Raw genomic sequence first — 12,191 nt, forward strand, 5'->3', positions numbered from 1 at the left:
TGCTGTGGAACTGATGGCTGATGGGGGAGCCAAGAGGTACCATCATAACAATCACAGAAAGCGTCAATCATTCCAGCCTCCAGTTTCTTTGGGTCAGTTAGGATTCAGGAGCAGATTTTATAGGCTGTAGAGTAATTAGATATTTATATGCACCTCTGTGTTGCCATTTCTGAGGAAAAATATAGTTCAAGTCTTGGAAATTTCTTAACAGTTTTCTAGCAAACAAGCCCTTTTTTTTTTTTTTAATCATACAGGCTGCTAATTTAACCAGCTTCTCATTGTTAGGACAGCTTTGTCTGTAAGCAAGCATTCACCTGCAAACATAAATCAGAATAGGGAGGCCAATCTACACTCTGTCTGGCAATTTCTAAGAACTGCAGCCTGGATGAAGCAGCTCAATACTATGCAAATGTTTCTATGGTGACACCCTGAGAGAACATTTTGTTCTAGCACCCCACACGGTCATACAGTCCTGACTTAGGACTTGTCTAAACTCCACTCTGAAATTAGGGATGAGAAAGGGCAAAGTAAAAGAACTAGAATATTTTGCTGAGATTTCAAGTGCAAACATAGTTGTATCAGAAAAAAGAAATATGTCAGTTAAGGGGAAAATTCTGGACAGCTGAAGTCATGCATGTGCTGCCTGATGGGTGAAACAAAGGCTTCAGTCTTGAGACCCTCCTCCTGCTCTTAAATAGTTGGTCCAGAAGGTTTCAACAAGACATCTTCCCATTAAAATAGTACTAATGGGTCTCATAGCAAGACATCTTCAAGGAGTACATCCATTTCACAAAAGAAGGCTGAGGGGAGACCTTATTGCTCTCTAACTACCTGAAAGGAGGTTGTAGCCAGGTGGGTGTTGGTCTCTTCTCCCAAGTAACAAGTGCTAGGACAAGAAGAAATGGCCTCAAGTTGTGTCAGGGGAGGTTTAGGTTAGATATCAAGAAAAATTTCTTCACTGAAAGGGTTATTAATCACTGGAACAGGCTACCCAGGGAACTGGTTGAACCACCATCCCTGGAGGTATTTAAAAGACACACAGATGTGGCACTTAGGGACATGGTTTAGTAGTTGGACTTGGCAGTGTTAGGTTAATGGTTGGATTTGATGATCTTAAAGGTCTTTTCCAAGTAAAACAATTCTGTGATTCTATGATTATGAACTATTTGTTACCATTTTAAAGTTTAGGGGGTTTTTTGTTTGTTTGAAGAATAACAGTTAAATTATCTTCTCATGTAGGTAATTGTCTAATAGCTCTTCTTCCATCTTCTGTATTGTGTGGATTACATTCAGATGGTGGTGATGGAGTAACTGTGAAAACAGTACACTCCCAAAACTCTCTGAGATACTACTTCTAGCTTGCTGCCTGTAAAATATCTCAGAAGTCAGTTTGGGTCTGACTGTTGAAACAGGGTAAAACAAGCCTATAAACTAACCCAAAATAACCCCCCCTTACAAATTTACATGTCAGAATGCAATAGTTTCACAAAGATTTGAAAAACCCTGGTTTCTATTCTAGAAAGCTTATCCCTCATAAGCAATCATCTTGACTTAACTTGACCCAAATTAATTCCTTTTAAAGTTAGCAGTTTGACAACTCCCACAACTTTTTTCATTTCAGAAAATTCTAGAATTCCTTCAAAAAAAAAATCTAAGAACATTCTGTAAATCCAATACCTTTGCTGAGAAAAAAGTCAACTAACGCAAATCTGTACACTGAGCATGCTCTATGTGCAATCCAGGATTAAATCTTTTTTAAGCAAGGCCTGCTGTTTCTTTCCATTATATCAGATAGTGGAAGAGGCACACATTCCTTCGGGGACACAGTAGCTGCTGTGACAGTATGCTTCAGAATATCTGCAGTTATAACATTGAAAATATACCTGGCACAGCCTCACAGAAGGGGAGGTGGGGAGCAGGGACAGAGAGAGAGAGAATGTGAGAAGTGAAGCCTGTGATTACAAAGCCCACAAACATTAATTTACTTTTCTTTTGAAAGATAAGGCATCAAAATATAAATGGATGGCCTACAATCTTGTTAACTCAGTCTGACACAATAAGGTCAAGTCAAACAGCAGGAAACAGAATGCAAATCTCCTTGAAACCTTTTATGGTTATGTTTTTGAAGCTCTGAGGTACTATTAAAGGCACTACTCTTTCCTACCAGTGATACAAGAAAACGCCACCTAAACGAATGGGTGCCAATCCAAATTTCCACCCAAGACAAAAACAAAAACTGTGGAACAATATTAATACTCTTGGAAGGCAACGTAAATTTTTATTTGAAAATATACTGAACTAAACCTGGTGGAGCCTGCTAACATGTGCTGAAATGCAGTTTTCCTTAAGACCCAATTTTATTTTCTTTTTTTGAAATGAAAAAGTGTATTTTAAGTTTTCTTAAATACATCTTTCATCCCAGGATGAAGTAATTCCTGCAGTTTCAGCCTCCTTGTAGAGAAGGACACAAACATATCAGCATTTTTACTTTTCTTCTGTCTGCCTTCTACCCATTTTGGCAGAGATAAAGCTTGATGTTTGTGGAAATGGATGTCAGCAAAATAGTATCAATCCACTTTGCATCAGGTCTGTAACAACAGCCGCAGAAGTGCAGCTTTTCCCTCTTACAGTAATGTGCATTTCATCTCATTTCCCCTAATATGAATCTTTAGATACTCAGAAGCTATAATACATGTGGTACCAAATGAAGTGTGATTTTTCTACAGTGCTTTTTCAACAAATAGAAGTAAATACACTTACCTTAAATACCTTTCTCAGTATAAAATGGCTTCTGCAAATACTTTTGTTATCCCCAAACCAATATACAATTTTAAAGGAAAAAAGAACTAGAAGTATTCAGACATTCCATAATCTAATAATGAAGAAAGGCATTATGAAAAAAGCACTCAGATAATAAAAGACTTATTACTAGCAGTACTTAGGCTAGCAAAGATCACTTATACCGTTTTTTACCAAGGTAATGCCAGTGAAGACTAAAAATCATACTGAAGTGAGGTACTAGCCAGCTCAGCAAAATATAACTATCTGTATTCTATCAATATCCAATCAATAAATCTCTTTTATGTCCACATTTGGTTTCTCTAGTTTCACTTGCATAAGTCTAAAGTGACAAAGTCAATGTGTGGTCCCCAAAGTCTGCTTGATGCATTAACTCTAATTTCAGTGTCAAAGATGCTTTTAATCCACAACCATTCCAACATCTACCAGAAAAAAATCACAACATTTAAAAAAATGCATTTCAGCTTTCTGACCTTCCAAAATAATTTGTAATCTCAGAAACTTTCTAGGGTGCTCAGATGCTACAAGAGTGTGTATCTGCACCATAAACAGGGGCAAAGCAATAATGCCAACTTTAGCACTTCTGCCTCTGTGTGTTAGTAAAGCTGCAAAAGGAGATGACAATAAAGCTTAGATTATTCCCAGACTGACTTTAAATGAACCTACTGGGTTACAGTTATTTCCAGAATATTACAGAACCCAGCAAAAAGGGTAGACAAGCTTTATGGACTGCTGAGCTATGGCTAGACTGGTCTGTTACCTGATTACACTTTTAAAGATCCCTGAAGTATCTGTAGTGCCTGATTTGGGCTATAGTGACCTGACTAGTTTAATACCAAATGAGCTCAAGTTTTGCTGTATGACACTTAGATCTGCAGCATAGCTGAGCATGACAGAATAAGAACATGGTATTTTAAACGGTTGAGTTCTCTCCCCCACTGCAAACATTAATCATGGTTTTAAATTAAAAGGGTGCATTGAAAAAGAAAACTTTGCCCTTGTTTATAAAGTGGAGAGGCCACAGACATTTCATTTGCTTTGGTAGCAATTTCTGAGAGTCAGTTTCACACAACTGTTTTCCATTAATCCTTATATTTGGACAAGCCAAATAACAGCAACAAGTCCAACAGGTTGAGGACAAAAAAAAAAGTATGAAATGGGAACTGTATAGAGTTGTCAGGATGAGAAAATAGAAAAGTAAGAATTTAGAAAGAGACCGTGATATCAAAGTCTGACATTTGTGTTGTCTTACATTGCTTCTGTGGGGAAAAACTAGAATAACCCAAAGCAAAAACCCCAGAACAAGAAATTAGAATTCAGCCTAAAATGCCTATGACTAGTTTCCATATAATTAAGTTTTGCCAGTCAATGTCCTAACTTGCAAGATATGACATGCTGATTAAGGCGTGCGATAGAAAAGTAAGTTCAGGAAATTAGAATGTGATGGTGAAGAAAAGCAAAGCAGAGAACAAGGGATGAGAAGATATTCTGTGCAGCACATCTGCATTTTGCAATTTTGCATTTTTGCTAGCGTAACTACCCTGTCACACACTTCAAGCTCCTTCCTTTTGTAAGAACATCGATGATTTGCATAAGTTAATTCCCATCCTTTTCTATTAGTAAAAAAATCTTGTCTTAATCTGCAAGGCATCTCACCTGAAGGACCAGAAAGGTGCAAGAATACCCTTCAAACACATGTTTTAAAGACTTTATGCCACGTTGCCAACTCAATCAGTTCCAGCCTTCTTTGACCTCTCTTCACTCAAACTTCTGTACTCCAGTCTGAAGCCCTCCTCTGCGGTGGCAGTGCAACCATCTACAGTACAGATACACTAACTACGTTGCTACAGTGATAGCTTAAACAAACTAACAAAACCATGTTATTGCAAACACAGTCTTTTAAGGTTTCTTTAAATTGAGATCACTTCAGAAATTCTCCTGCTGCATGACATCTCTAGGGACCCTGGGCACTACAAAACATGAGCAAGTGACATAGCAGCTTTATCGCCAAAGCGGGGGGGGGAAAAAGAAAAAAAATAATCAAACTTAAACCTCCATCCAGAAGTTAGCAACAACAAGCTCCTATTATTTCAGAGTTTTGCTTGTTCTCCTAACATGACTTTAATTCTATAAGATTATACCTACTTCTCCCACTATTCTCTAACCTTTTCACTTTAGTCAGGAAAAATAATTAAGGCTTTACAAAAACCCAAAAAACCAGCCCACTACCAAACAAACCACAAAACCAACAACAACAAAAAAATCCATGGCGACGATTTATTTGATTATACTTTCTGCATCAGATGACCTTTTGCCAGCATGTCTATACAAAATGAAATATAAAATAAGAAATACTGTTCATACTGGCTTTCTTTGGAGAATGCCAACTAATACTTCAACTGATTTTTTACCACTTAACTGGAAACTTTAATGCTGTGGGTTTTTTAAAAAAAAAAAAACCCAAACACCAACCAATCCACACCTACATAATTTTGATTACTAAAAAACCCGGTACCAGCAAGAACGTTGTATTTTTCTGTTTAAGGAGAGTGAGAAAAAACCCAAACACGCTTAATAGGTTCCATTTTTTTCTGTATTGCATAAAAGAATTACAGAATAATAAGACCACAGTACTTACTTAGCCATGAGTTTTGCTATTCGATGACAGTCATTCTTGTCATAAAACCAGATACTGTAAATTGACACTTGAAAATAAGAAAAAAATGCATGTGTAAGACAAAGGTTTCAAAAAAATAGAAAGCAAATCAATAGGGAAAAAAAGCCAAAAAAACCCCATCAGTCCATTAAATCTGCAATATACAAATTACCATTAATTTTCACTCAAATATTCTTTGTGTGACCAAGTACCATCTATAAAGTAATCAGAAATAGCACATGTGGAAACAAACGCAATGTCAGTCAGATTAAATGCAAGAACTACAAAATGTTGATACTGTTTGTAAATAAAGTGGCAGGAAAATGGTATTTAACTACCAGATGCCTTCTCACTACAGCTGCAACCTTCTGTTTCAAATTACTGATTTTACCACTTAAACTAAAGAATAGGCTAAAAAATATCCATGTTTTTTTGAACACTCATTTAAGGTTTCAATTTTTTTTGTGGAGCTTCAAAAATTGACAGTTTTAATTATAGTATGACAGTTCAGTCAGAGGCGCTCTGGAAGGTTCCCTCTCCAAATTCTTTTTTTAAGAGAAGTAACTGCATAGGAAGGAAGGAGTACCAAAGCTCCAATCATACTGTCACATTCATGGAGCAGCTTAAAACTAGATTCGTCTTGAACTCTGCTCTTTGAAGGTATCAAGGACAAAGCAATGAGGGCAAAAGGTTCCAGCTCAGCAAGACACGAAGCCCCATTCTGGCTTTCAGAATAAGTAAAATTCCACTGAGAGTTGGGAGTTAGACCCCGATCACTAAAGCTGAAAGATATTCCAGAGACAGAAACTCCGTCAGTCGTGCCGTGTACTATTTCTTCATCAAGCGATCCCACTTCAAGAGGCCATTTTTACCCACACACATACTCATCTCCTCACTGTCCCCACAGTTGTGCCAACACAACAGAACAACAACCTGCAGAAGTCTTTTCAGAATTTTATTAAATTCAACCCACAAAGCAGGTTATTTTAAATCTTGGGTCACCTATGAAGTTTGTCAATGGATAGCGTGCAAGTACATCAAAGGCAATTGAACAATTTATGTATGTTAGCATTACAATATTTTCATTTCTGAAAAGATGCTTTTAGCCTTTTAAAACTCATGTTCATACTGCAGTTCATGCCAATGTTTTTATGAAGTTGAAATCGCTAACTGATTATAAAAATATAACTTAAAGTGAAGGAAAGGAATGTTTTAAAAAAATAAAAAGAATACACAGCCTTTTCCAGCCAGATGTAGATTTTTACTTCAAAGTAAAATCCTTCCCTCCCCTTCATTACTTTTTCTTCCTTCCTCAAAACACTCAAAAATCTCAACCAAAGCAAACTCAAAATTATTTTGAGCCACAACAGAGAAGGCAATTATTTACTAAACTTTTTTCTAGACCTTCCAGTTATCCTAAGCTTACTGTGTTGGACCAAACCTCTCAAAAAAGTCATGTCCACACCTCAACTGTATTCATTTGGGTGTTTGTTTCTTTAGAAGTTACAGCTTAAGTAACAGACAACAAAGCTTTTCAAGTCTATGACTAACAAATCAATCCAGCACAATTTAAGGAACTTTCTTCTTACAAAAGACATAAGCCAGTAAAAAAAAGCATTTCATATACATATCCAATGCTTATGAAATACATATTAATATTTACAGTTTAATACAACTGGATCGTCTACTGCATGGAAACCTGAAAATGTTTCCACTCTGAGCTACTACTTTAGTCATGTAGCATATTTTAACGCTGAAAAAAAGCTCTTTCCCTTCCCTGTCTCCATTATCAGACAAACTGCCAAGAGAAGAAAGCTTCTTCAAAAGCATACTTGCTGAAGAAATGAAGATAAGGAACCTATAATGACATCTTAATGGCACAAATGATAAGTCACACTCAATTCTGCCAGAAACAGGCCTACACAAGACCCGAAGTAGATCCAAATCTCAGTTTGGTGAACAGAGCATCAGGCTTTTTTCCACTTTGTACTACCGGCAAGCAATCATAGGGAGTCACTGCAAAACAGTATAAAGATGTAAAGCAGATTATGAACAAGTAAACTTGGGCATTAAGATAGATATGGTCCAACAGGCTGGAATGTTTACCTTCCTCTTTTCAAAAGAGGACTCATTTGTACTATCAGTTCAGCTCCCTTGCCGCAGAAGTATGCGTGTGTGTCTCCCAACTGCATTACTGTATTTGATATATTTCTTACATGCATGCAACTCTAGCTATTAACATTCTTTTATTAAAAACAGAGTTGGTGCTTACCAGTTCTGCTCAAATCCGTGATCCTTTTACTACACCCAGCAAAAACATTAGCTGAATATTTATATGTCTAATGGCATATCTTGTCTGCAGTTCTTTTAAGAGTTTCACCCAATGGAAGCCACTAAATTTACTCAATTTTCTATCTAGTTTAACACTTTCCATCCAGCTTTTCTACACTGAATGCTGGGCAGCATCTTTAGTAATCAAGTAGAATCATCATCAGAAATATCTTTCAGCTGGATTCATACTACATTTTGACACACATGAAGTCCTAAGTAACCCATATGCCAGACAAATCAGATTTCATAAAATAAAAGAAGTCATCAGTTATCCTCATCTACATTCTTCTAACATATTGTTGCTTTTATTAGAAACACCGACCCAAAAATATTTATCTAAACAGGTAACACTCAACTTCTCTCCAAATTTGACTGGATCAATCATTAAAACTTGATTGAAATTGCTATGGGAAAACACAGAGATTTCGAGAAAATGAAAGCATTATGGAAATCTTCCTGCTCAAGTCTAACAGCCAGATAACATCAAAAGAAAGGTCTGGGTCTTTTCTACATTGTGCTCCCATTGCTTCATGGGGCAGTCAGCCTACTGGTCCATCGCTGCCCAGTTAGTAGATCTGAATGAAAAGTGGGGACAGCAGTGCCACAGTGGGACAAAGGCCTCGCTTTTTGGCAACATAAAATGAAGTTGTCTCCCAAAGCTGTGGTTTCACTTCAGTTTTCATTTTAAGCAGAAAGAAGCAGTGTCACCACCCTTCTGTCCCCACAACTTTGCCATTAACTCATTCTACCCCAGTTCACTCTTGTCCTTTACGTCAGCTGGACACATTTTAGTCCAGACCAGTTCTTTGATACTGTTTGCAGATCAGCCACACAAACATGCTGTCTAGCACAAGAGAGAGGGCAGAAACAGGAAGCTAGGGGCAGCACAGTAAGGCAAACCTGTTAAAATGTTGATGAAGCTGTAGGCTGAGAATGCTGTGCCAGAAGAAGTGTACATGGGACCCATCAGCAGAGCCAGATTCAGAGATTCCAGACACTATCACTCGCTTGCCTTAGGCAGTTTAGCCATTTGTGCAGATATAGCTTCATCTCATTCAAAAAGATGACCTGTTTAAAAGTTACCTTAACTAGTTGGAAGAGCTTATAAAACTTTTCTGTCTTCTATTCTACAGTTCCATTTTAGATGTTGCTATACAATGAAGCAGAACAACTGGAAGTGGAGGACAGTAACCTTCCAAACTCTCTCTGGAAAGAAAGGACTCATATTCTGAAACGTGCTATAGGGTAATCATGGAAATCAACTTAACCTGATCTCACTCCCATAAAGAAAAGCTCATATATGCATCTTTTGCATATGGTAGATGCATCATTTTACACTTCAAATAGAGTTTAAGCCATAAAGCAATAAGCTCATAAAGCAATCTCTCTCAAGGTTCATATTTCTTCCCGTAGCAAGGTTGGCTGAAAATGCCCCCTTTCCTCAGTCACTCTGCTCTAATATCTTTTTCACTGGGATTCCTCATTCACTATTCATGTTTTCCTCAATTTAAATATCAGCCTGCCACATAGATTTATAAATCATTAGAATTAATTAAAAAACCCCAACTCCCTCCCTTTCTTGTTGTTTTGAGTATCAAAGGCCATTTCACAAATACAATTCACAAGCAGTTGCACTGGAGTAATTCAGCAGGTGGCAAACAGCATCCAAGATCAGGAACACTTAAACCACGATCTGACAAAGTATAGTGTGGAATAAAAGGGATTGCTAGTTTTTAACACTGAACCAGAGTGGAAAACCCCTTCCAGTTAGAGTGCCATCTTTCAGGTCAAAGGAAATATTTTTAGAACTTCTTAACAGCTTTCAATGGTTCCTCCCCCTGGCTTGCATTGCTGCTTCTGCTATAAAGGTATCAAGAACAGGCTCCTTTCTTATCTCAGACTAAACCACTGAGTTAATGCGATTGCTGGAGAGCCATTCAGCTTCGGCAATCACAGAGAAATGTTATACTTAATGCATTGCCAGCCAGGAACAAAGGTGATAATGAGAGACTTTCCTTACCAGTGAAGATGCCCTGTTTTGGAACCAGGCAGGAGCTATTCCAAAGAATTTTAAAAGCCATTCGAAACAATGCAACTCATTTTGCTTTTGCTGTTCTGAATACAAGTTTGTTTGATTAATGATAATACAACAAGCCTGGAAGACAGCACTTTGTAACCGAGTTTTCCACTTAAATATATAAACCTCTACAAAATCTATTATTTTCGCTTTACTAACTCTTACCCTTGGACAGGAATAAGAAGCAAGAAAAAACCAAACCAAGAACCTAACACAAAAAATCTACACCAAACAAGGGCTATTTATTTTAATACCCAAGTCTTATGCTTAGCATCTCTCTTTTCAGCACCATGGAAATCAATCTGCCTGACCTCCCAAGTGAACTAGCTTGGATTAAAAAGCCTTTTAATCAAGACCAACACCATCGATACAGAGGGAAAGTTATAAACGAGGAAGACTTAGAAGAATACTTCTTGAAGACTTTAAGAGGTAAGTTGGCCATTGTTTAAACCTTTGACTAGTTTTCCTCTATTATTAAGCAAACTATCAGCTGTAAACTCCAAATTCTCATGTTACAGATTGAAACAAACTACTGAAATTTCAGATTGGACTATGATTACTGTTACTGGCAGCACTGTGCATTTAGTTTTTAAACAGAATTTGACATACTTTTCACAAAACACAGATAAGAGGAAACAGGCTTAGGTTCATGAAAAAAAAAAAGTCAATGGGATTCAGTGCTTCATGAACAAATACTCTGAGTGCTCTAAAGAATGTGCACGCGTCCAGAGGGAAAGTTAGACAAGGATCAAATGTACCTGGCAACACATATACCAGATTAAGCAATAATAAATAGCATATTAAGTATGAAGTATAATCCAAAAACCTCTACCTTTTAAGAGGAATTCTAAATTAAAAATATTTCACATTACTGAAATGAAAAGAAATTGCTTGACTTAATTTCTTGATTTGTTCACATTTGGAGATATTTGCTTTCTTTAATTCTCTCTGACAATGAGAAGCAGAATACCTTTTTTTCTATTTACCACTGTAACTGGTATAATACCTCACAGCTTCTTAGTCACACTTCATCATTTTTGCTTTAGGATCTGATGCCTTATGAATAAATGGTGTAAGTTTTTGGGTAGCATTAAGTACAGCTAGCTTTTGAAGTAGACATAGCCTTTCTCAAAATGCTGAGTTTAAGTATTCTTTTGGGGCTGGAACCATATTACATAGCCAGAATGATATTGAGAAAAAAAAAAGTCTGGAGTTGGGAAAGATTTCCCCATTGGTGGCTAAAATATTAAAAAGGTATTACTTGTTTTACAAAAAAAAAAAAGCCTCTACATGTCTTGCATCTAACTAGAATAGCGAATAACAAATTGACCCGAATGTCTTCCATTTCACTCAGTGAACGCAACAAAAGGTAGATATAAGAAAGGTACTGTATCACTTGGTCTATTCTTCTTCCAGAATATCCATGATTCCTTCATACCCCACCCTGCAAAAAAGTGGGAACCCCCCTACAACAACTATGAAATATACGTCAGGCCTCCTTTCCCATGAGAATAGAATGGCAATTACCTAGTCTTGTTCTAAGAGAATGAAAAAGCTTTTGTGCAATTGGATAAAGGGTCTCATGTATACGGCTCAACAAAAGTAAGTTCTAGTATACAGCAAACTAAAAGTTCCATTGTATATTAAAAGTAAGTATTTGAACAAATAAAACTATAAAAGAATGGTAAAACCCATCAAAAATATTATGATCTAGATCGATAGGCAAATCATTCTTATAGCCTCCAGCCCAGCAAAAATAATGTTCATATACTGCTCACAGAGTTCCTCGCATAAGTTGGTAGCAGCTCTGCACAGACTGGAGCACGTCACTTGATATACTCAGAACAGTTCTCATGCCATTTAAGTCAGAAATGCCAGAGGTCTGATCTGGTATACATAACAGACTTTGCCTTTATTACCTTAAGTCAAGACAGAATCCCAGAACAAAGTCAAAAAGTGAAGCTTATAAAACAGTAATATGACATTCAGTTATAAAGATTGTTGACATGTTACCTTCCCTAAATATGTGGTGGCATAATTTTGCTTTGATCATCTTCTACTATTTCTACCATGCCCTGGGGAAGTGTAAACCACGATTTGTCATTGATTGTGTTACAACCTAAATACACAGGCACAAAATATGTTTGTCTCTGCCAAACAGCAGTATTAATAAACATGATTTTAGTTTTTTTATCAGGTAGTCTGAACCATTCCCCATCTGTAAGTTAAGGAAACAGACATCAGTTCAATCATTCAGCAATCTTAACAGGACAAGTTACTCTTACGAGTTTCTAATGTTCACAGTAGATTTCCGCAAGGAGGATACAA

The 12,191-nt window shown here is 36.9% G+C and overlaps 2 protein-coding genes across 3 annotated transcripts in view; one reads left to right on the forward strand and one right to left on the reverse strand.

Moving 5' to 3' along the window:
* CACNA1D (calcium voltage-gated channel subunit alpha1 D) overlaps positions 1 to 12,191 on the forward strand; it is a 284,291-nt gene that overhangs the window by 28,945 nt on the left and 243,155 nt on the right. The window contains exon 3 of the mRNA XM_075761982.1: positions 10,150 to 10,292. Coding sequence (XP_075618097.1) covers positions 10,154 to 10,292 — 139 coding nt within the window. The 5' untranslated portion in view covers positions 10,150 to 10,153. The remainder of the gene's footprint in view (positions 1 to 10,149; positions 10,293 to 12,191) is intronic.
* Positions 1 to 12,191, reverse strand: part of DCP1A (decapping mRNA 1A) — a 37,888-nt gene that overhangs the window by 20,070 nt on the left and 5,627 nt on the right. For both annotated transcript variants that reach the window (XR_012837014.1, XM_075761985.1), the window contains exon 4: positions 5,438 to 5,504. Coding sequence is in view for 1 of the 2 variants with exons in the window: in XM_075761985.1 (XP_075618100.1) it covers positions 5,438 to 5,504 (67 nt within the window). In the remaining variant the exon portion in view is untranslated. The remainder of the gene's footprint in view (positions 1 to 5,437; positions 5,505 to 12,191) is intronic.

The sequence above is a fragment of the Balearica regulorum genome, chromosome 10 (genome assembly GCF_011004875.1).
Source record: "Balearica regulorum gibbericeps isolate bBalReg1 chromosome 10, bBalReg1.pri, whole genome shotgun sequence".
In the NCBI taxonomy this organism is placed as follows: domain Eukaryota; kingdom Metazoa; phylum Chordata; class Aves; order Gruiformes; family Gruidae; genus Balearica; species Balearica regulorum.